General features: G+C 41.8%; 1 protein-coding gene across 3 annotated transcripts in view; it reads left to right on the forward strand.

Annotated features, from left to right (window-relative positions):
- Positions 1–26,614, forward strand: part of SLC67A1 (solute carrier family 67 member 1) — a 1,118,404-nt gene that overhangs the window by 755,390 nt on the left and 336,400 nt on the right. For all 3 annotated transcript variants that reach the window (XM_078682895.1, XM_078682893.1, XM_078682894.1), the window contains exon 7: positions 6,471–6,581. In XM_078682895.1, the coding sequence (XP_078539021.1) occupies positions 6,471–6,581 (111 nt within the window). The remainder of the gene's footprint in view (positions 1–6,470; positions 6,582–26,614) is intronic.

Here is a 26,614-nt window from a genome sequence, read left to right on the forward strand (position 1 = left end):
CAGAAAGAATGCTTCAACACCTCATCAGGGGTAGCAAGTGCTATTTAAATGCAAATCTTCTTCCCTCTTCTATCTCTCTACTATCATTCTCAATCTAAATAACAGAATAACATATCCACCACTCAAATTACTTTAGTTTTTCACTATACTAATTCACTACTAATCTTTTATGGGTTCCGGAGTAGTGTGCTACTCACCGGAAAAGCACTTCAACACCTCATCAGGGGTAGTAAGTGCTATATAAATGCAATTATAATACAATACAATACAATATCCAATACATCAGCACTTGATTGAGATGTAGATTGGGGCATCCTCAAAATGGCGACATCAAGTACACCAACCATGGATGACTTTGCCCAAGATGCTAATGTGGCACACCTCACATCACACCTTCTTTCACTGTTCTGTGTGCAATGGCCACACCACTCCAGAAACCTAAAGAGTCACCTGCCTGTGTCCCAAGCCACTCAAGAAGGCAGACCAATCACCAATCATGTGCCACCGTTGTCCTTCTGAAACTCCAATTACTTCCCACTTTGCAGCTGCCTTCTCTTCATTAGCTCACTACATTTTACCTTTTGGTTGCTTAACTTAAGGCCACTGCCACTTACTACTCACTTCTTCTGTTCTCTTAATTACTAGTAGTTTTTGGTACCTACTTAAAAGTCCCATAGCTGTCGTTTTCCGTTTGTATATTTTTTACCTCAATCATGATGATGATACTAACAACAACAATAATAATAATTATTATAGACTATCATTAGAGATAGTAAAATGTTGATAATTATCATAATTATTATTAGAAATTTTAAAATTCCTACTGATATTAGCATTGGTGTAATAAAAATACTAATAACTTCCAGAAATCCCAGTTTTAAAGTGGGAATTAAATACAGTTCACCGAAAGATCCTTGTGAGAGGAGACCATAGAGTAGTTAAAAGGGCTAGTGAGTCACTTGACCGTCTTCGCATCAAGCCCCACACTTTTGCACGAGACAGTACTTATGCATCCATGGTGGCAGAATGGGGGTTTTACCCTATTTCTCCACCACATATGTTGAAAATATTAAACCATAGAAATCCCAGTTTCCCAAAAATCTAGAGACCCAACATTTTTTTTGCACAGAATATCCTGCAAATAGGAAAAATATGCCTCAAACACAGCTGCCTCTCACTATCCACTTGGAATAGTTGCAACATTTCATCATGGGGCCAGCATTTCTGACATCTAAAGGCCCAGGGGAATTAGGGTGGTGTAACTTGTCTGGATCCCAGCATGTTTGTGTGTTCAGCAAATGTCCAAACTATGCCTAAAGACCTCAGTTTCCTCTCTTTCCCTGAAGCATGGCTGCAACAGTTTGGGGTCATATAGCAACCGGGGAACACTTTCAAACCTGGGATTTTCTGGACCTAGTCACCCAGCGAAATCCAGGGTGGTGTGGCTTGCTTGAATGTCATTACATTTTTGTACCCAGAATGCCTGAGAATTTCATAGTATTGGTCAAACACACACAATTTCCACATATTAATGGCAAAGAAATCTGGAACTGATGTCTTGCCACCCTGCATTCCGATACTTCGGTTGATAAAAAAACACTACTCTCCCCCCCGCCCTTCCTCAAGTGTGGTGGCCCTAACCCATGCCATGGGAGCAGACCAAAACTATTCTTCTCTGAAGATCACATTGACTCTACTTTGATGACTCATGATCTAAGTTTTGACTGGTTCTTGTTGTGGGCGATAGGCTCACCCACATAAGTGGGGTACGATTTTCATAAGAAGTATGGGAACTCTGGATGACAGGACTTTTGTCCATTCCTGGAGATTTCACAATTTTCAACCATTGAAACATGAGAAAATCTGTGATTTTAGTAGACAATCGGGCCATAGTTATTAAAGTTTTGCGTCACACTTGCGACACGTAAGGTAATGCAAGGGCGACACAAACCCTAGAGGAGATTTACCAAGCCACGCAAGGCCACCTTGCATGGCCCTGCAGTGCTTGGTAAATCTGGAGTAACGCTTAGAAGTGCAAGTTACTGCCTTCCATTACTCTGCCCATGGGAGGCATTCCATGGGTGGAGCGTGGGTGTTCGCATGCATTCACCCATGGATTGTGGCGCATTCCAGATTTACCATGAGCGGTAGACCTGGGAATGCATCAACATGCTATGCCTTCCCAAGGAAGGTGTACCCAGGAGAAATATTTTTATTTCTCCTAATTCTTTCATCTTTCTACATGTGCTGCAGTTTACAGCACATTTAGAAAGAAGAAAGTCTCAAAGGATTGTTTTTTTGCAGGAAGATATACCTGCACAAAAACAATCCTGCCTGCAACACAAGGACCCTTAAACCATGGTGCCTGCGTTGGCAGTAGGCAGCAAAAGTGTCTCCAGTGCAAATCTTGATAGATATGGCACATTCCTGTCCTCTCCCTTTCTCGCAGCACAGAGCAGTAAGGCACCTTGCGGCCTTGCATTACGTGAAAAATTGATAAATATGACCCTCAGTGTTTTCAAAGGGCATTCGGGGTCAGAAATTTTATTGGGATCCATGCAAGCAACATCACCCTGGACTTCCATGTATATCTAGTTTTCATAAATGTCTGTGGGTGCATGGTTTCCCTACTTCTCTGGGTGTCTACTTTTTAGAAATGTATGGGATTGGTATGTCCCATGCATTCCAGTGATGCTTGATCCAAATGTCACAGCTATGCACTTCCACAGCAAGAGTAAAATTCAAAGTTAAAATCTTGGCGACTCCACATTGCATTTTGGGGGCTTTCCTGTTATAGGTGCTCATTCCATCCACACAATTAGGACCCCATTTTATTAGGGAAGTGTAGGAATAGAATAGAATAGTAGAATATTTGGTATTTGCTATATAGTTTCTCTCAGTTGATGTCTTTCAAATGTAAATCAGTTTGCAAGAAAGAACACAATTTGCAAAAAGACCATGAAATCATATGATGTTATGGGAAACCTCATATTCATTGGCACCTTTAAAAACCCCATTGCTTTCCTTCACACCTCTTTTACATTTATTAGAGTTTACCTTACGAACGTATGCATTTTCATACATAATGAAAAATCATTGCAAGCTGCTGCTAGGTTGATGGCTATGAGTTATGTTATGTTATGTTAAGGGGAGTTTTTTAAAGCGCTCAGCTACTCGAGCAGAGTGTCCCGGCGCTATCAGACCTGGAGTACAGAAGCAGAGAGACCAACGAAATGGAGTATCTTGTGCTTTTGGCGAGTCAACAAACAGTGCAGATGTACTAACATTGTGGGCCGAGTTATGCAAAGGAGTGAAAAAAATGTATTTGGATTTTACTTTCCTGTGCAAAATTAGTTTTGTGCTAAAAAGGTGCCTGAAGGTAACGCAAAGCAAACACAAGGTAATGAAGGACGGAGTGCTGACATTTTTCAAACACTCACCCCCAGTCACAGATCTGGGTTGAATCCATCATCATTCTTTAGCTCACTTAGCCACCCCAGTTCAGACACAGCTATATGCAAATCAGTCTTGACCATGTGCCTCATGGGAACAGTCCAGCCCGGACTGCCAAGCCAGGTCTTCCCTGGACCGGAAACAAGCATAAAGGTAAAGCAAAGCAGGACTTTGCACTGTTTTGCATTACCTAGCATCAGGGGGACATTCCATGAATGATACACTGGGTTCCCATGCAACTTCCCATTGTGTTTTTATGCCAAATCTAACTACTAACAATGGCAGGCAAGGCTTTACGCCAAACATTAACACCTCTTTGAGGCAGATGTTAAAATGGAGCAATTATTTTATTTCTCCAACCATTTCTAACTTTGCATTTGTGCTGCACTGTACATCACATATTCAAAGTGGGAAAAGTTGTAATCTGTGTCTTAGTATTGTGTTTTATATTGGAAGGGTACCCTTCCAGTAAAATCCTATGCTAGACATAACGCGGACACCTTTGCACGATGGTAAAAAGGTGTGTTTGTGGCACTAGGCACCCTGATTTTAGGCCAGCGCTATGCAAGAGAGCAGAAGTGGTTATCATAGTAATTCAATTCAATTAGTATTTATTATGATTTAGAATTCCGAAGAATTCCACATAAAGTACATAAATAAAACATCGTTCATTACATACAGAAATGCAAAGTAAGAATACAAGTACAATTTTATACTAAAATACCAGCAATTAAAAGAGAAGACCTTTTCCTACAGTAGACTAAACTATACGCTGGGCAACGTCATATCAAAGCAATAGGTAATTTTTCAGTTAAAACACAATATGGGCTGTCAGGAGAACCTAATTTAAAAAGAGGTACACAGAAGAGTTAATCACAATTATAATAGAATCTTAGGGAAAAGGGAGAAGCACTACCCCATCATACAAAAGTGCACATGCTCTGTGCAATTTCCGGAGGGGTGCCTACCAAAAGCTCCCCTACAAAAAGTGCAAGTGCATTGTGCAATCTTTTAGGTGCAAATGCCTCCCACCCTCCCCTAGCAGCAGTATATTTGATTTAACATCGAGGTATTATAAGTTCTCGAGTCACTTAAATGAACAACTTTCCATTAAAACACCCTATGGGCCGACAGGAAAACCTGATTTAGAAAATAGGTACACAGAAGAAACAATACCAGATGTTGTTATCATAGTAGATATGACACTGCCCTCCTGTCTCCCTCTCACGCAATGTACATTTGATTGCTCCACTGCGCTGCACCACAACTTGGTACACTGTCTCTATATATCCCTGCCACCGAAGAGTCACACTGCTTTAACAATATATTACATTTGCAAATTGGCCATCACAGCCCAAAAATATGGATGTAAACATAATTTCTATTTTTTCCTACCTATGCTCATTAGTTTTTTATTTCAATGATACGTTTTTTGGGGAAAACCGTGAGCAATCTACACCACTGATTACTTGCTGATTTCAAATGTATTCTAAGTTTCAGAAAGTTACGGCATTCCGAGTTTAACAATGGGTTTCATGCCTCTTTCCCCCCCACAAACTGCAAGTAGGAATTAAAAAAAAAACACTTAGAAAAATAAAAACTTTGGTGGAAAAAATCATTTTTTAACACCTTTGTCTGTTCCTGAAAGCTGTGATGAGGGTGATCTTGGCACAGCAAACATTTTGTTGCAGCCATGTTTCATAAAAAAGGGCACCCACCTTCTTGTACAACACTTTTCACCATTTGTCCTGAATCCTGAATATCTTTTATGGAAAAAACATGCAGGCATTACTGCATGCTCGCTAAAATGCCAAACATGGCTCAGGACTGGGAGGGAAAGCCTCAGCACTTAAGGGGGTAGTACAGGAAAGAAGGCAGGATGCATGTGTTTTTTAAGAAGAATATATGAAAGAAAACAACATTTTTTGACTAGTGTGCAAATTGGTTTAGGGCAGACCAAAGGACTTATTCATTGGGATAAGGCAGTGATCTTCATGTGGCACCTTCAATAGTCCCTCTAAAACTAGCTGTCAATGCTGCTACCTCCATGCTAGTGGAAGAGGTGTGGCGCCGCGGCCAGGGCGACTGACGCTGGAATCTGGGGACCACGGTTCGATCCCCGGCTCCGGCGGCAGGTAAGCCCAGCACCATGTGACTCTGGGCAATAGCTCGCTTAATCTTCCCGACGGCCCCCCAGCGCCTAGAGACCCTTACGGGTGATTGTGCGCTTTACAAATGTGGACTTTACTTTTTTACTTTTATGCTACTCAGACTACTCAGACGGGTCATCAACTTTGTCCTATGTCCCAAATTTACAGCACTTTAGAGTAAATCCCAATGTTATCTGCGCTCCACCTGTCTATTCTTGTTACCATGAAGCCACAAATCGGTTATTGGAATTTCCAACTTTAGCAACAATGCCCCACTCTTTGTAGACTTCCTCTCTTCTTCTCTACATTATCCTCAGATGTATGTAATTCACACTATTCATGATCCCTCCTTTGCAATATAATTGTCCCATTTAGAAGCCTCTCCTCCTCCAAAAGACATAGGAACCCATTGGGGATATATGTATATCATCACCCTGTTCCCATGTTTCTTAAAACACGCTTGCCACCTGCTGTTGCCTCCCCTGGTTTATTTACATCCGTAACCTTATTTCCAGTATCTGTAAGAGCACAGGTGTGGCATCTCCTCTTTTGTATGATAAGAAGTAAATTCAATATACACTAAAGGTGTGTTGTGATTATGTGCTTGAGGCAGTAGGTGGTTTTGCAGAGGTGTAGTTACGGCTTCAAGATAATTAGCTTTTCAGATTGATGAGCATAGCTTGGGAAACTGATTACTGGGTTAGTCTAATTTGAATGCAAACAATTAACCTGAGCATGTTAAACTAAACAGCAATCTTGTAGTTTTTTTATTAATGAATATGGAACCAAGGTGGCTCTGTGCCCAAATCTGTCTACTGACAAGAAAATATATACAATTAAGGTATAGAATTTGTATTTTTCTCTCAGCTCCATCAAAGTCAAGCAGTGTTTTTAACATCAGAGAAATAACGCGATTGATGAGATTGCCGGGAGTTACACCAATTTTCACAGTCAAGCTTCTATCAGGACTTCCATTTGGTAAGTAAACTTTTCTTTACTTTGGCATGTTTTGTATAAGGTTGTCACGAGTACACATAACTAACACAGCTGCATGAAAGAGCAAATATTACTGCACAAAAACCTATGCGGGCAGAGCTGACCATGCTCGAAGATGGTGTTGGTTAGGTTTTGGTACTAGGTCGTCCTCCTGATGAACAGGTACTGTCAAGCGTTGTATTAAGGTGCCTGAACTGATATGGAACCTGAACATTTCTTCAGTGTTTGCAGTGATTCCACCAGGCAGTGGACCCCGCTCTTGCTCTTCCCAATGGGAACGCAGCGGGAAAACAACCTTATAGCTGCACTAACGGCAGAGTTGTCTGAAACAGAGTGTGCTGTCTTGGAGCAGGGCATCTGATGAGAGTTTCATAAATGCAAGCTTTTGGGTTAGTGGAGGGGCATGATGCCAGAGTTTGGCTGACCCACAGTTAACTGAAACTGTGTGGCACCAGATGCCTGTCCTTTGTGGGCAAGACCATAAGATAGCTTTGGGACTGTGGCAGACTGAGATGGCTGCAGGATCACTGTGTGGTGGAGAAGGTTTTCTGTACTCTCAGAGTGACATAGTCCAATAGACTCTGATGCATTGATCAAGGGGAAGAGGTATCTAGAGTGTGATGGGGCGGGACCCTTAGCCGCAGGTGGCAAAACATTGATTGGTTCTACAATACCTATCACAGAAAATGTGTTATGGCGCTATGAGCAAAAGAGAGCATGACAGATAAAAGAGGTAAGCCGTGGAGGGCTGAGTTTTCCAAGCCCTAGACTCATAAAGAAGGCAGTGCAGAGGTAATGATCACAATGAGGAGAGCCTTATAAAGGCGCTTAGAGGGCTTCCCTTAATCACCTCAAAGGCGCTTAGTGGGCTTCCCTTAATCACCTCCACATTGAAACTTACAAGGTAGAGGCAGCTGTGACATCAGTAGAGGTGACATTGGAGACCCTCACAACTAGTGCTAAGAGGGACACCAGGGCTTGTCTTTCTGTATGTGCTGTGCTCCCCTTCCCCCATTCTCGACAGATATGGGCTCCTCTACCCCCCACTCATCAGAAGACATGTATACACACATTACTTGTGTCTCACAAATTGGCGGATCCCTCTCTAGTGTACCTCTCCACCCCCTTTTCTGGGGCTTGATTTCTTACCTCCTCTGCACAGCCTCATGAGCGTATTTTCTTTTTCCTGATTCCTTTGTTATACTGTTTTGGTTGAAATGATGGTGTTTATAATTGGCAATTTGGTTGCGGACATAGAGGTTGCAAAAAACATTGCTCTACATTCTGTCCATCAACTGTGTTTTTTGCGGACATAGAGGTGCCGCATATATCTTTTGCATGTGCCGCATGTTGCCGCAGATCTCTGCTTGTTGCAGTTGTCTTTCCATCTGCGTAAAATTCAATAAACACATAAAAAAGGTGCACTGGGGCTATGCAAAACATGTTAAAAATTTCAAATATAGTGAGAAAATCCACCAGTATGCAGCAACAAATATCCTAATTGACACTAAGCCCAAACTGCTAGAATACTATTAAAGTGCATCATAAAAAAAGGTCCCAGGTGTTTCATCCCAGAAAAGTACATGAAATGTTGCAATTGATTACAGGAATAGTATAAACAGTTGACTGTACAGTATCATACTCTGTGAAGACAGTTCGTAAATACTGGACAATACTGGTTGGTTGTATTTAGTAAAAACAATACAAATGTTCTATTATGTTGTTGAGAAGGTGGGGGTCAGAACCACATTTGTCTTAAACATGATTATTTTTTAAGCCGCTCTTTGTAATCCGGCTAACAGTGAACCATAATTGCAATCAGAACGAATAGATTTTGTTTACCTTTGAGGGAAAGGAGTTGATCAAACAAAGAGCAACGTTGAAGCTAAGAAGTAGTCTGTTTTGTTGTTTTTATCATTCAAACATATTGACATGCTTAGACACTAATTAGCTGCTGAGAAGGACATCAGAGTAATCCATAATTTACACCAATACTGCAGTGTTCAGCAAAATATTGGCAATAATTATTGGGTATGGCAACATCCCCATTAAATGAGGTGTTGTGTTTATTCACAAAAGTAGTCACCCATATAGTGTTTAAAAAAGCAATTTGCATTCATGTTTAAGAAAGGCTAGCTAGTTAAAAAACATTCATTTATAAATAGTTTACAAATTGATGTATTTTCCTATTGTTAGAAATGAGGGTCTCTAGTTGGCTGAGGTAGGTACCTTTGTCCAAGTAGGGAACTTTCTTCCTAGTCAGGGTAAGAGGAATACACTTCTAAAATAACCCCTTCTCGCCCCCTTGGTAGCTTGACAACAGCAGACAGGCTTATCTCAGAGGCTGTGTGTAAAGCATTTGAGCACACAGCATTTGAGCATACAGTGAAAACACTACAAATGAACACCAGACCAGTTTAGAAAAATAGGTAATCTTTATCTAAACCAAACACGACCAAAACAACATAAATCCACAATACAGTAATACAAATATGACTTTCAAAAGGTAGAAACAGTTCTGTTCAAAGCAAATTGCAGCTTCAACACTTTTCCCACAAAGTACCTTGGATGCGTCAAAACCAAAAGCAAGAACAGCCACAGGGAAGGTAATGCGTCAGTTCCGCACGTGCAGGGAAGGTGATGCATCGGTTCCTTACTCCAGTCGAGGTGATGCGTCGGTTTCTTACTACCACGCTGGTGAGATGATGCATCGGTTCATTACTGAAGGTGAAGTGATGCGTTGGTTTCTTGCAGTTCGGTGAGGTGATGCATCAGTTTCTTACAGCGGCCCCGGTGTCCTTGTAGACTTGGCGCCCGGTGCGATGTGTGAGGATCGGGGATGCGTCGGTTCTCCCTGCAGCGGTGGCAACAGCTGTGGTCCCACGTTTTGTTGGTTCTTGCAGTCGCACAGCGTGATCTTGGCATTTGTAGATTGGTGCACTTGATGTGGTATGCAGCGATTCCAAAAGCAGGAACAACCTCCAGAGGCCCAGAGCAGCAACAGGCACCTCTTGGCAGGCCAGAAGTCTCAGCAAGAGAGCTCAGGGGAGCTGGTAGTGAAGTCTTTGTATCCCTGAGACTGCAAAAACAGGAGGCAAGCTCTACTTGAAGCCCTTGGAGACGTTCCTCAAGTAGGGGACACAGCACACAGCAAAGTCCTTGTCCTTTCCTTGGCAGAAACAACCACTGTAGGCCAACCCAGACAGCACACAACAAAGAGGCAGTACTTCTCCTCAGTTTCTCCAGCTCTTCTCCTTGGCAAAGGTTCCTCTTAAATTCCAGAAGTAATCTAAAAGTCTGGGGTCTGGGCCCCACTTTTTATAACAAAATGTCATTTGTTCTCTGGTGGCAGATAAGCCCTGTGCTCAGTCAAAACCAGTTCTGTCCTCTCCGGTGCAGATGCCTGACAGGAGGTGGGGACAGCATTGTGTAAGGCGGACCAGGCCCATTCAGGTCAAAGGAAATCTACCCCCCTACTCTAAATGTAGCCCAGGTCTATTTAGCCCAGCACTGACTCATTCAGGAAAGGCTGGACACACCTCACCCCACCACCCCCCTTAGTGGCTGTCTACAGCGAATGCACATCCCCAGTCCCTGTCACTCCAAAATCAGACAGTCAATACACAAACCAGGAGAAGCACACGGGATGGCTAAGCAGGAAAATACCTACTTTCTAAAAGTGGTATTTTCAAAAAAAGAATGTACAAATCATCCTCACTAAAAGATGCATCTTTATATTTTGAGTTCAGGCATACTAAACTTTACTGTCCTATCTTGTCCCAATGGGAAGTTATATTATAAGATGTTATAAATGAAATCCCATTCTATCCTATGGTACAGTTAGCATTTCAATAGTGAAAAACAAAATTGGCAGTGTTTCACTATCAGGACATGACACACACATCAGTGCATGCCCTTCCTTTCACATACACTGCACCCTACCCACAGGGGTACATTGGGCCTACCTTAGGGGTGACTTACATGTAAAAAAAGGGAAGGTTAGGGACTGGCAAGTGGGTGCACTTGCCGAGTCCACATGGCAAGCTGCGTACAGACACTGCAGTGGCAGTTTTGAGTTACCTTTGAAAGGCTGCTTGTGTAGGTGGCACAATCCGTGCTTCAGGCTCACGAGCAGCATTTTTTTTACAGGCCCTGGACGCACAGAGTGCACTGTACTAGGAGCTTAACAGTAAACCAAATACGACAATCATGGAATCACCAATCCAGAACAACAATTTACAGAGGGATCGCTTACAGTTTGGCACTGAACAGCAGTGACAAAGTGCCCAAAGCATCTAGACCAGCAAAAACGAAGTCCAACACACAGCAAAATAACAGGAAGCAAAGGCAAAAATACAGGTGAAACCCACGACAATGATGCCAGGTCTAACACCCATTGTGTAGGTTTTGAGGCTGTCACTTGTATTTTCATGACACTGTAGCTGGCATCTGCATTTTGATGGCTGGAGAGTGATCCAGACAGAGTGATGTTAATGCATTTCCTTCTTGTATATTCAAAATTATATGTTTAATATGGATGAAAAAGTGTACCGAAGGCACTAAGGAGAGGTTGCATTTGGTTACAAATGAACTATTTTTAAGTGAAGAAGGCAGGGATGACAGTGTTATGTTGGAAACCCCCTTTTGTACTTGTAGAAGATTAATGTGTGAGAGGTGAAAGAAGTGTTTTGGGAGTCTTTAGGCTTCCCCGTTATGCCTCATATTAAACAAAGCAGCATGAAGCAATATATGAGGGACTATGGAGCCAAAGAGTAGGATGCACTCACAGTTATCAATACAGGAAAGATGACAAGGTGTTTATCTAGTCAGTTAGTCATTAAAAGTCTGGTTTTAATACTTTTTGTTTGTGATCATGTTAGGCCTTTCATTTTAATTCATTTAAGTTACTTTTATTACGTGTTTTTTTGTATGGAAAAATGTTTTTTTTAAGTGTTAAACATTAGCGCTCTAAATTATTGCTTGAACACTAACCAGTATTTCGAATGTGTTCGCTGACATTTGTCACCTTGAGATTTTGTCAGCCAGCTCTGTCAGTGTCACATTGGCTTTGTCCCACACTCAGGGCCGGTTTTAGTGCTGGCGGCACCCGGTCTGACAGTCATTTTTGGCACCCCCTCACCCCATGACCGCCTCATCGGATGCTCTCACTACCCCACCGGGCAAAAGGGCCCCTCATCTCTCCAATCATGACTTAATGTTAAACACAGAGTTCCCCCTCCACCTGATGTCAGCCCCCCCTCGACAGGTCATCGCCCAGTGCAGTCGCACCAGTCGCAATGCCCTAAAGCTGGTGTTGCCCACACTACACATCACTGATATTTATGCACCTGACAACTGTAGGAAGGTAACATCTGCTTCTTATGGTTATCCCCACTTTTTGCTTGATATCTCACTGTTTTTGACGAGTCTGACTGGGATCCTGCTAATCAGGACCCCAACCTATCTGCTTTCTCCCTTAAATTGACATACATGTACTTTGGTACACTCCAGATTGGATACTGGGGTACCCTTATTAGTCCCTAGTATATGGTACACATGTTCCCAGGGCATAGGTACCCCAGAGGCCTCCCATGGGCTAAAGCATGTATTATGCCACCCATGAGAGGCCATACAAAATGGAACTCTACGTCTGCTACTGCAGCCTGTGTAAGATGGTACTTGCACCACTTACTTTGGATAAAGGTTCACTATATCTATTGGTCTACTACACTTAAAACATAAACGTCACCCCTATAGCAGGCCTTAACAATCCTGAAGGCAGGGTGCTGGGTTTTATGTGAGCGGGTGCCCCTGTATGAGCAGAGCCTCTCTGCAGCCTTCGGAGACCATTATCCCTGGTTGTCTGTGACTCAGTCGGACATATAGGTAGAGGTGCATTATAACCTCGGTGTATATACTATCTCGAAAACGGCTGCATAGAAACATAGGGGCCGATTATGATGGCGGACGGACCTGAGTCCGTCCGCCACCATAGAGTAGGAGATACCGTCCGCAGGGGCAGCGGAGGTCCCTCCGTGCAAATTAGAATGTGACCGACACCCTGGCGGACACATCCTGTATTTTTAACATTGCGGTGGGTGCAGCTTCAAGCTACACCCGCCGCAATGTTAAAAATGCAAGCACCGCATTTGCGTACACAAAGCGGCAGGCACCGCGCGGTGCCTGCTGCTTTGTTCACGCAAATGCAGGGGGTACCATAGGTACGCCCCATGTGCACCCCCCACCCTCCCTTCACCCAGGGGGCCCGCAACGGACCCCCGAAGTGAAGGTCCGTATGCTTTTCTTCGGCGGAAAAGCCGCCGTGGAAAAGCATACATTCTACTCCATCATAATATGGCTGGCGGTGTCTGATAGACACCGCCAACCATGTTATAGTTTTTCTGCTGCGGTCGGAAGGCGACCGCGGCGGAAAAGCTGCGGACTGAAAAACGATCCTCCAGCCATCCTAATCTGGGGGGCGTCTTTTTCAGTCCGCAGCGGTTTTCCCGCATCCTCCGGGCCAGCGGTGGCTTCCGCCGACCCGGAGGATGCGGGAAAACCGCCATCATAATCGGCCCCATAGTGTGTTTGGTATCAAACACCTTGGAATCATACCTCCACATCAGTAACTGGTGTGGGAGGTATGATTCCACCCTTCTAAAGAGAGCTTTGTGGGGTCACTGATCTAACTCGTGCCAGCCTTCTCGACCCGGACAGCATAAAATGGATGCTGCCAACCAGAGACACATTTCTGCCCTCCTGCTGCTGAGCCAAGCTCGAGCAGAGGAAGGCAGCACAATAGGCATCTTGTCACAGGGAGGTGTGAACACCTACCAGACAGGATTTAGTGTATTGGGTCTGGGTGGGTGCACTTTCAAAGTGCCTGAAAGTCTGCACGTGGGCCACTTTTGGGGTCCCTGTGCATAGTCCAGCTCAAACCAATTATGGGAGCCATTGGCTCCTGCTCTGGTGCAAAACTGGACAAAGGACATGGGTGAAGCCACCCCCCTGTCCTGCCCCTTCCCTAGGAGGGTCCCCTGAATCTGTCCAACCCCCTCCCATGGATACAAAAGGGCTTACCTGGTTGTAAGACTTTAGATTGTACGTGGACAAGATTCTACAAGAAAACGCTGACCTTCGACTGTCTGGACACTCTGGACTTCGCTGGACCTCGACTGGGCTCGACTTTGTTCCCCCTTTCTGTCCGAAGCATAGTTTGAGCCTTTGCTCCATACAGGCTGTGGTATACTTAAGACAACAGAAGAATCTCCCTTGGAGTGAAGTTGTCACTCCCCTGCATGCGCAGGCACCTAGCCACAACTGACTGGTCTGCTGCTCTTGAGCTCCTGCAGACTCCGAAGATTTCAGCAACGCAGGAGGTGGGTTTCCAAGGGTCCCTGAGGTCGGTCTACCCTCTCACCGAGTTTGAGGCCAGTATCCCTCGTGGGGGCTGTGTAACCCGAACCCCTGTGCACCTCATCCATTTGCAAGTGTATCTGCTTGTTGGCGATTTCCGAGGTTGTGCATTGGACTCCGTGTAGTCCTGACCTCGAGTAGTATTTGCATTAAAGAACTTCAGCCTCCTCACACCGAGTGCTTCGTGGGCTGGTACTTTACAAACTTGCTCGAGGTCCCCTCGCGACTCATGGTCCTTTGGCCTGTGGATTCCCCTGAGGGACATCAATATCCTTCATGGAACAGCTCACCTCGGGCTCCTGATCATCTTCAACGTCTCTGGGTCCTCGTGGCTGCATAGTCAAGCATCCCTTCTTTGCACCTGAAGCACCACACATCGGTGGGCATTCGTCTCCTGAGCCCCTGGTCACTCTGAAGTAACCCCTTTGCTTTCAGTTTCCTTTCTTCCAGAATCCAGGCTTGGATTCCACCGGACCCTTTTCACCTTCACGGCAGCAGTGCTTCCTCACAGCCCTCAATTGAGAACGACGATAGTTTCAGATGCCACTTCAGACCTTTGCACCCTGCTTCCCTGGGATAGGTAACTCAGGTACTATGGTATCTACTTGTGCGGTGGCTCTTCAAACTCTTAAGTTCCAAAGGGTTCGCCTGAAGTCCTCCTAGAAGGGTCCTTAAGCTTTAAAACTGCAACCGCGACTTTCCAATAGAATTGTACAGAGCCCACAGTCGTGTTCCCACACTGCACCCGTCCTCAGTGGGGTCCTTATCTACTCACCTTGGGTGGGTCCCTGGGGTCCCAGGAATTCTATGTGTTCTAAACTGTGTCTTGATCCAATTCGTGATTGTTATACCACTATTTTAGTATATGGTTTGGTCTCCCCCCCAGAGCCCTCTGTGTATTGTGCTACTTACAATTGTTCTATTGATTACATATTGAGTGCTTTGTGTTCTATCCTCGTGTAGAGGATAGTAGAGAGTGTTATATCAAAAATGCATATTTTCATATAACTACTGTGTGGTTCTCCTTCATTTAGTCATTCAGGAGGTGATACTCTGGTAAAACAAGCTTCTTTACATTCCTTTAAGATAAAGCCTGAAGGCTGCTTCCCACAGCTACCACTAGGATAGCTTTCTAAAGGTTATCTTTGACCTTCTACATCATTAGGGTCGTTTGGACTGGTACAAGGTGCCCACTTTAATTAGTGGACAGCAAATACCAGGCCAGCTTCTCACAACAATCATGGAAAGGAGGACACAGTGAAGGCACCTCTAGTCTCCTCTTGATTATCCAAGGAAATGGAGATCATTCCAGTAGCCAGGCTGCGCCTTGCATTATATATGTAAGAAAGATGTCAAGACTCACCTTAATATGGTCCCATATAAGAGGCAGGAAAAACCTTTCTGCCAATTTGTTAAATTCTTGAGTGTAGCTGAAAGTTAATTTAGAGGTTGAAATCTATAACACACAAAAGGTGATGGGAGGAATGCTTGCAATTTGTCTAACCACTGGCAGTCACTCGGGGTAACATCCCAACCCATCGTTCCTTTGCTCACCATGCCACCTCAGTTTGAACCCAGTCCAACTGGAACTGCCATGCCAGATCCTCACTGAACAGTAACACAAGCAACCTAGGACCTGTTTTGTCCTGAGAAGAGCTCACCAGCCAGGTATAGCTTGGTCCGGGTGGCAAAGTGAGCATGGGACCCACTCTGGGCATACCCTTCCTACTTAAGGCAGTACATCAAACACACAATATGTGATTGGAGGAATGCTTCCAATGTGTCTCACTACTGGCAATAGCGTAAGGTAGCACTCCAACCCATTGTTCTTTGGCACACCATGCCAAGTCAGTTTGGACCCATCCACATGCAAATCAGTCTTGACCCTGCACCTCATGGGAACAATCTAGCTGAACTGCCAGGCCAGGGCCTCGCCGAAAACAAGCAACCTAGGACTGGTTTCGCCATGATAACGACTCATCAGCCAAGTATAGCTTGGTTCCAATGACAGAGTGAGTGAGCACTGGAACCCATATCTTGGCATACCCTTGCCACTTAGGGTGACACCAAAATCACCCTGCTTTAGGGCAGAGAAAGAGTCCAGCATACGCTCTTCCAGAAGAAATAATCCAACACGAATCCCACTGAAGAAAAAGAGACAAAAGGGTATCTGAATGAATGACGAGTGGAACAAAAAATAAAGGAATGAAGTGAATTGTGATGCATCCTTCTAGCAAACCTAGCATCACAGGTTAACAACATTTTTAATTGGGAACTTCACGGAGCAAAGACTGAACACCACCTTGAATGGGCATAAATAAAAGCCAAATTACCTCTAAGCTTCTAGGAGAATTGGGTTTCCAAGTGATGGTAAGCAATGAAAGTAAAACCCCATGTTTGACATTCTTCATGTCGCTGAATGCTGCCAGCCATCTATCCAAACAGCAGTCTACTTCATTCGTGAAAACCACTCTAGGTAACCGCTGAGACACTGGTGTAAGCTGGGCAGTTTGGAGGAAAACCGATTGTACCCTGACTGCTGTATTCATCTTGAAAGCTGTGAGTCCAAGGGAACATGCCTGTGCAACTCAAAGAGCTCTGTCTTCCTCTTGAAAGACATCACCTCAAATGAGTCCCGTTGCAAGCTGTACCACTGTGAGACAAAAATGGTCAAAACCTTAGACTTTAAATCAGTGGTGGTATTGTGACAGATTACATTTTACCTGCACAAGCTGGTGAACATGTAGAAATACCCCACGAATATAATAGGAACGATAACTCAAAAGTAAGTAAGGTCTTCACGCAGTGATAATACATGCTAAAAACTAATTTACTAAGTAGTACATTCACTAAATTTTTTGCAAAGTTGCGATATCAACTTTTGCATGCTTAAAACTATGCAATAAACAATAACATTGTGAGTATTCTGTAGGTAGTCTGAAAGTATAAGAGCAGACTCTGAGGTCAGGGTGATGTCCAAGCATACCTCCAAGCTACTCTTGCCATCTAATAACAGTGATCTTGGCAAATCATCTCTAGGTAAATACAATAGGTTTGGCGAGTAATCAGTTTTAGATTTTCTTTAGTGTTATATTTGCACCTCATCTGTCATGTTTAACATCATTATTAAAATTAAAAACACCTTTAGCTCAATCATGAATGTTTATATTTTAGAATTAGCCATAAAAAACATAAGCTTCATTATTGTTTTTTTCGTGAGTTTTCAGATAGAGGCCCCGTGGAAGGCGATGGTCACTCCCTTCATTAAAAAGCCTACTTTGTACTCAATTCAAGTTAGCCCATCATTACAAATGTTTTATTTTGGAAGGATCAAACCTTCCCAGGTAACTGCAAAAAAGGAAAGATAATCGGCTCATTGAAAAAACCTTACCTAAATGTAGATGAACTCACAAACTACCAACCTATTACTCACTTACCTTTCATCAGACAAATCATCAAAAAAGTGGTGTCTCTCCAACTGAAAAACCAGATCCTCAAGAATAGTCTCCTACAGATCTATCAGTCTGATCAGACTGCACTCAGGCACAAAGATATCTACTCTTCAATGACAAAAAGTGTCCCTTCCTCCTTATCCTTTCAAATGCCTTCAACACTGGATATCAAGCAACTACCTAACCACGAGTTGACAAAGGCTGAATTCCTTCTGGTGTCAGTAAAGTTGTCCCATTCAATCAGTGATTCAAGCCTGGAAAATAGGCATGATCCTCAAATGTTTCTCCTCAAATCTTATAGCTGTTTTATTGCAAACAATTATAAATATTTTGTCAGTCTTGTATGCAAGTTAGATAAAACAAGTACTAGTATTCAGCAATTCAACACATTCCTTTGATGTATTCTAAAGTATACAAATAACTTAAAATATTATCTGGTTTAATTAATCTGACAAACCAATTATTGACAGTATATAATCCATTATTTTCCCTTAAAATAAAATAGCAATTCAATAATGCACGCAGGTCGGTTTCATTTACTAAATTGCATAGTCTGGATTGATTGTCTTTTAATCCTACCCTTTCCAAAGATTCCACTATGTCCATGATGGAGAGATGATTTATCTATTGACTCATGAATGAGAAACATGATACTTGCAAATTTTTGTAACAAGAAAAGTCACTATGAGAATTTCAATACATCATATATTTTTTTATCCTTTTCAAATGACCCAATACATAACTGTTTTTAAAGAATTTTCTCTAAGAATGACATTGAAAGAGTAGGATTATAAATTATTTTTTTCAATGCCTAGAATTTTTGCCAGCTTAGATAAAGGCCATATAATTTTTGCCAAATCTCAGTTTTTCGTTTTCTTTTGACAAGTGAAAGAAAATGTTTCTTACAATGTAACTAGGGCCACTGGAATAATGCAATTCTGAGGCCACAGCTGTTTCCACATATTCCACTATACTAATTCACCACTAATCCTTTATTGGTCCCAGAGTAGCATGTTACTCACCAAAAAAGTGCTTCAACACCTCATCAGAGGTAAGCAAGCATTATATAAATGCAAACCTTTTCCCTTTTCTACCCCTCCCCAACCCTTCTCAATCCAAATAACTAACATATCCACCACTCAAATTACTTTCATATTTCACTATATTAATTCAACACTAATCCTTATGGGTTCCAGAGTAGCGACCTACTTACCAAAAAAACACTTCAAACCCCATCAAGGGTAGCAAGCGCTATATAAATACAAACTGCTTTCCCTCTTCTATCCTGCCACTACCCTTCTCTAGCCAAATAACTGAATAACATATCCACCACTCAAATTACTTCATATTTCACAATACTAATTTTCAACACTAATCCTTTATGGGTTATGGAATAGTGTGCTACTCACCAGAAAAGCGCTTCAACACCCCTTCAGGGGTAACAAGCGCTATATGAATGCAAACCTTTCTCCCCCTTCTATCACTTCACTATCCTTCTCACTCCAATTAACTGACTAACATCCACCTCTCAAATTACTTTCATATTTCACCATACTAATTCACCACGAATCCTTTATGGGTTTCCGGAGTAGCCTGCTACTGCCCCCCCCCCCCCCAAAAAAACCAAAAAGACGCTTCAACACCCCATCAGGGGTAACAAGCGCTACATAAATACAAACATTTTTTCCTCTTCTATCCTTCCGCTATCCAAATAACCGACTAACCTATCCACCACTTTAATTACGTTCATATTTCACTATACTAATTCAACAGTAATCCTTGCTACTTGCTGAAAAAGTGTTTGACGCCTCGTCAGGGGCAGTAAGCGCTATATAAATGAAATTACAATACAATATATAATTATGAATTTACTGCCACATAACCCACCATCTGCTGCATAATATGCAGGTTTCTGCAAAAGCAGTTTCTAGCTCAAATGGATCAAAGGTTCCTGTAAAAAGGTGCACCAGTGGTTCTGTGCCAGGCAGATCCTCTGCAAAGGTTTACCGGTAGCCTTTAGTTGCTGATTAGTGTAAGTTTATTGTTTAGTTAATTAAAACCAAAACATTTTAGCATAGTAAAAACAGGTTACAGCATGTTTAAATTTAAAGAAACTTGATTAACTTGTCATCAAACATTAATTCATTGTGTGAAAATAGTCAAAGCAATATACATTATTTGGCAGCACTGTACTCATGAGGTTAGCCAGAGCTAGAAAAACACAAGCTTCATTCTTAAGATAGAGCACAGGTTTTTTTTTAAAGTTAATTTGTTGTACACATTAAGAGGTTGATTCAGTGTGCAAAATAAGCAATGTGACCCTGGCCTGGTTTACGGGGACCATAAAGTGCATTGTGCTACCCAGAATGGTCACACAAGATTCATTCTTACATAGCAGCATTATTAGAGGTGCCTCGTCTAAGATTTGATTCGATGTGCAAAAATGAGCATGGTAAACACAAACTCTGGGGCCGATTAGGATGGTGGACGGATGCATGACCACTGGGCTGGATGCGGCGGAAAATGCACCTCATCGTCCGTCAGCAGCGCGCCTTCCGTCCGCCATATTAGGAAGGGGAACTGGGCACATTTACCATCCGCCGCGTAAAAACGTGAACCGCCGCAGGAACACACCAGACACCACGGCGGACGGAGCCAATCCTGGCTCACCGCGTGCGGAATGACGTCCCGACTGTCCGCAATATTACGATTTTGCAAACAAACCAGAACACCGCACCGGAAACACCTCCATCTCATAGACGGCGGAAGCACCACAACGGAGAGGGAAAGCATTGCCACGAGACCCACCGCACGGATCCGACCGCCATGGACCCAGCCACTCCGTCCGCGGTGGTCAGTTTTTCTATGGTTCCATTTGCGGTCGGCGGTCTTTTGACACATCCGTCCGCCGCGGTTGGGTTTTGCTGGAGGGGAATCCTAATAGCACCGCCGGTTTCCCCACGGTGCGATCGGACGGTCATTTCCCACGAGACTGGCGGTCCGGTTGCTTTCCGTCCGCCATCCTAATCGGCCCCTTTGTTTTTAGTTTTAGACGTTCCGAAATTGCATGCTGTTGCTAGCACGTAAAGTGCATTGTGCATTGTGTTGACTAAAACTGCCTCACTGGCAACATTCTTCTGTTGAAACTTGATATATGCTTCACCCAAAGGTTATAACTATATAATTAATTATAATTAGTTATAATTAAATTAAATTAATTCAGACAATTAGATCCATTAAAATAGCTGATACAAAACGAAGATATTGCAAACATGATTGAATCAAACTTAAAACCAATACAAATACTCATCTCTTTATTCAGTTCAATGAGGTGCTATACAAAAAGGTGCCAGAACGACATGTGCAAACTTAGGGGCCCGTTAAGATGGCGGGCGGATCGCCCCACCATCCACAAAGCAAAGACCCCTGCCATATTATGATGACTGGGGAGTCCGCGGCGGACGGAAAGACTGTCCGCCGCTTTTCCGCTGATCGACTCGTTGACCGGCGGAAAACAAGATTAATATGGTGGCGCTGTCTGCAAGACACCGCCATCCATATTACAATGCATGCGGAGATGTGCCTTTTGGCATGTGGTCTTTACCTGTGGGGGCTCTTAGCGGACCACCAGGATGTTGGGGGTGCACATGGGGGGTACCTATGGTACCCCCCTGCATTTACATGCACAAGGTGGCAGGCACCGCTCGGTGCTTGTCACCTTGTGCATTCAAATGCAGGACGTGCATTCCCAGCATTGTGGCGGGCGGTGCTGTGAGCACCGCCCGCCACAATGCTGGGACCGGCACACCCGTTGTGCACGGTCCCGCATTCCGTTACGGTGGCGGGCGGAATTTGTCTGCCCGCCATCCTAATAGGCCCCTTTGATGGGTTGAATAGGCTTATGCAAATGAGCAGTTGAACAGGCAGACCATGTGGAACCCTGCACAATAGTCTGGATTTCATTGTAAATTTAGACCATGTTGTGCTACATAATACTCAAAGACCTCATATCATACTGAAACTGAGGTGCAGTAGACTTGTCTAGTGCTTCATCTCCGTATGTGATTTTAACTAGGCCAAACTGCACCTATGTAAATTGGTTAAGTTTAAATGAGTAAAGCTATACTACAATAGATACAAGTGGAAGCGCCATGAAATATTTAAGAAATCATAGTTTGCCCCTAGCGGACGGCCCTCGTTGGTTGTCCAATCTCTTGTAGGAGCCTGGCGGTTTCTGCAAAACATTTGCAAAACTGTGCTAGATCATTTGGGGTCACAGAGGTGAAAATCAGCAATACTGCCTCTTTGCACGTTCTTATCCCATGCTGTACCAAGAATGACCTTACGTACCTTTGTCTCTGTTGTAATAAATGTAAATGTAAATGTAGTGCTTATATAGCGCACATATCACCCCTGAAGGGGTCTCAAGGCGCGGTACACATACCGCTGTGGAACCCTTCCTGGCCTTTCCCTGTGAAGTGCCCACTTCTGGACACCCCCATGGTGAAGCCAGGCATCCTAGCGCTGGTGGGGCTGTTGTGGAGATTAAGAAAGCTATTGCCCAGAGTTGCAGAGTGGGACCCATGCTTAGAATAGGCACCGAGGCGAGAATTGTCAGGTCCGGGGAAATTGAGCCCAAGACCCGCCGAGGCAGGAAGTGAACCCTGGTCCGGGCCAGACCTCTGCATCAGGGTCTGCCGCTCTAACCGTTGAGCCACACTTCTCCACAAATAAGCTTACGCAGCAGCATACAATGTAGGCAAACAATTCAGAGTGGTGTTGGCACAGCCTGTATTGCTCCTGTCCCTGATCCAATTTCTTCCAGTGTGACCTATATTCCCTTATGGGCGTTATTAGGAGCCTAAGTGATACAAAATTTCTGAATACGTATTTTCCAATAGCTGCTCTCAGGTATTGGTTGGCAAAAGAAGGATTCATGGGATGCTGCAAGCTCCTCCACTCTTCTGATGCTTCTTACTTGGTTTATGTCCAATTCCCTCAAAATCTTCCTGACGTGTGTCTTTAGTTTATTCTTTAGTTGTGCTTGGGGAAGCTAACAAGAGCAATGGATCCATATTTAACGTTGATCTGGCTGTGTCCAGAAACTTTGTCCAAGTGCTTTTTTTGTCTGAAAACATTGCCTAAAGGGCATCCGCAGAGACTCAGGATCTGCCCAGCTCACCTGTAGATAAAATGTGATTGTCTTTTTTGCACGCTATATCCATGCTTACTAGATTGAATTTCAGCTGGATTAAGGTGCGCCAAATGTTGTATGGCATACCAAATATTTTGAGGTTGTGAGACAGCGCTCTAATGTCTCAGTTAACCTTCCTGGGGCAAGTTTGGCCCCGATGACTCTCCAAATTGCCTCAGCAGAGTGACTATATAATTTGTGATATAGCTTTGATCGCGCATACAAGGTTTTTGCAGTTTTTACGGCTAGTGCTTTTGCCTACCATGTTTGTTTGGTGCTGGGACAGAACATTGAGTTTGAAATGTCGACTTACACAAATGTCGTGTAGGAAATATCGTGATTCTGAAATATCGACAGCAAGAATATCGTGGTCAAGAATATAGAATTTAAGATAATAAATAGGTTTTTTTTAAACATAGAAGTCCTTAATATTGTTTGCAAAAATATAGATGTTTAAAATATCAATTGGTTAATTAGTGTTATGTATTTTAGTTTATATTTTAAATGTATGTGATGTATGCTTTTTTGTATAAGTTTTTTGTATGTTTTTTAATATACGTGTTACATTTTTTGTAGTTATGAATTTTATTTTAATTACATTTTGCATAATTTAGTTCCGTAGAGGGTTGTGGGTTTATAGGGGATTAGGGTGGGAAGTAATTTAATTATAATAAATTAATGATTCTTTTTTATTTAAGTTAGATTTTATAGCATTAATTTATTTGTAATTAATTATTAGTTGGTTGTTAATATTAATTAATTGTGGTAATTGTGTAGTTTCCTTTAGGTTTGGGTTATGGGGTTTATAGGTGTGAAGGGTGAGAAGCAATTTATTTGTGATTAATTAATTATTATTTGTTAATATATATTAACTAATTAATTGATTATTAATTATGGTAAATGTGTGGGTTTATTTAGGTATGGATTGTTAGTTTATGGGTAAAGGGTGGGAAGTAATTTATTTTTAATTAATATTAATTAATTGATAGAAAATTAATTATGGAAATTGTGTATTTAATTTTATGTGCGGGTTGTGGGGTTCATAGGGGTAAAGTGTGGGAAGTAATTTATGTTTAATTAATTAATAATTTGTTAATTTATATTAACTTATTATTTATAATGCTAATTGTGTTTTTTTTAGGTGTGGGTTGTGGGGATTATGGGGTAAAGCGTCGGAAGTAATTTTTGTCTAATTAATTAAATATTAGTTGATCATTACTAGTAATTGATTTATATTTAATTAAGGTATTTGTTTAAATTTTTTGTGTGTGTGTTTTATTGTTATAGGGGTACAGTGTGGGGAGTAAATCAGTTTTACTCGCTATTTAATTAGTTGTAAATACTATTAGTTTTTTTAATTGAAAATAAGTTTTAATTGTGTAATTATTGTTTTATAGTTTAATTTTAACTGTGGGTTGTGGGGATTATAGGAGTAAAGTGTGGGAAGTTAAATAATTTTTATGAATGTTTTTTATAATTAGTAATATTTATTTTAATTTAGATGTGTGTTGTGAATTGTGTGGTGTTATAGGGTTGGAAATAAAAAAGTAAATGTATGTAACAATTAATGTTTTTGTTTCTAAATATTTTTTTATTAAAAATATTTATTTGTTGGGAAATTGTTTTTTATTTTATTTTTATATAATATGTGTAGGTGCTTGCTATATGTATTTAACATTATAATATATTTTCTTATTTTTGTAATATTAAATATATTTGTATTTGAATTATTAACATATTATATATTTGCTTATGTATTTTGTTTTTTTAAATGTTTTGATTGTTGTTTAAATCTAGTTTGTTTTTATTTTGAACTGACTGGAGTGAGGATATTAATTTTTATTCCTCTGAAATCCAACACTTTCCCTACGGTTGCACTCACTGGATTGAGAATAGTAATTTTTACCCCTCCACTATCCAACACTTTCCCTTACAATTATTGGAGTGGGAATAGTACATTTTATCCAGCCACTATCCAACACTTTCCCTACTGTTGCACTCACTGGAGTGGCAATAGTAATTTGTACCCTTCCGCTATCCAACACTTTTCCTACTGTTGCTCTCACTGTAATGGGAATAGTAATTTTTACCTCTCCACTATCCAACACTTTTCCTACTATTCTACTCACTGTAGTTGTAATTGTAATTTCTACCCCTTGACTATCCAACACTTTCCCTACTGTTGCACTCACTGGAGTGGGAATAGTAATTTTTACCCCTCCGCTATCCAAAACTTTCCCCACTGTTGCACTCACTGGAGTGGGAATAGTAATTTTTACCCCTCCGCTATCCAACACTTTCCCCACTGTTGCACTCTGGAATGGGGAATTTAAGTTTGAAGATTTTTAAATAGTTTGTTTTAATGTATAATAGAATGTTTTTTAATTAGATTTTATGTTATTGGTACACACACATGTACATTTTTATATAATTGTAAAATTATAAAATAAATTAAAATTAATAGTTTATTAATTGTTTTAAAGGAAATGTTTATTAATTATTATGTATGTGTGCTTAACTTTTTTTATTTAGTTTATTTATTATATTATATTGTTTTAATTTATATTAAATCTACTTCATTATTTTATATTCATGTTATTATTTAACATATTTAATATGCATTATTTTATTTTATATATATATATATATATATATATATATATATATATATTTTTTTTTTATTTTTTTTTCCCCGCTCGTGCTTCTCCCCCAGCTATGCGAATTTATTCGTGGGTTGGTGGGAGAAGCACGAAGCTTGGAGTGACTCCAATCGGCAGTGGACCGATAAAATACTTATGTGGACGAGGTATATTGACGACCTCTTTATAATCTGGCAGGGAGATCGTCAATCGGCAGAAGAGTATATTACCCAACTCAATGTGAATACGCTCAATCTAAAATTTACCAGCACTATCAGTACTAACTGCATTAACTATCTAGACCTTGAGGTATTTGTGCACAATAACATCTTGCATACCCGGCTGTATAGAAAACCTACCGCGGGTAATGCGGTCTTGCATGCTAAATCTTACCATCCAAAAAGTCTCATAAAAAATGTACCGTATGGCGAATTTTTACGCCTTAAGAGAAATTGCTCTCTTAATCAAGACTATATGCATGCTGCTACTGAAGCTAAAAATAGATCAGAATGTAGAGGATACAACAGCAATATCCTTTATCAAGCCAGTGAGAAAGCCTCTAAGGCAAACAGGAGGGATCTCCTAGTTCCAAAATTAAAAACAGAGGCACCTGATGAAATCCGTATGATAACGGAATTCAACACAAAATCAGGCGAGATAACCAATATCTTTCAAAAACACTGGCACTTACTGACTGCTGACAAAGTCCTTAAGAAAAATCTGCCCAAGAGACCTTTAATAACGTACAAAAGATGTCCGTCTTTGGCAGATCATTTGGTCCACAGCCATTTTAAATCAGTGGTTAAACCCATCAAAATTTCAAAATCGGTTGGTTTCTTCCCCTGTTTGAAATGCAAGGCATGCAAATTTAGTGAAAAAACATCTGAATACCCAAATCGCACAGGCGATAATAAACCCAATTTGAAAATAAAGCAGTTGTTTAATTGCAACTCGGAGTACACTGTGTATTGTCTAACCTGTCCATGCAAATTGCGATATATTGGTAGTACCATCAAACCCGCCAAACCCAGGATTCTCGAACATATGCGGGCCATTACCAATAACGACAAAGCATATCCAGTAGCCCGCCACTTTGCTTTACACCATCAAAGCAAGTGGGAGAAACTAAGCTACTATTGCATGGATCAGGCCCCCAAATTAGAACGGGGAGGTGACAGGGAAAAGTCCCTACGCATCTTAGAATCCAAACACATTATCAATCTGAAAACTATTACTCCTTGGGGTTTAAATAATAATGAAGAACTGTGGGTTCATTTGTAATGAGTATGGGGTCACTAACGGGGAATAGGTAGT

This window comes from Lissotriton helveticus, chromosome 3_1 (assembly GCF_964261635.1).
Source record: "Lissotriton helveticus chromosome 3_1, aLisHel1.1, whole genome shotgun sequence".
Lineage (NCBI taxonomy): Eukaryota > Metazoa > Chordata > Amphibia > Caudata > Salamandridae > Lissotriton > Lissotriton helveticus.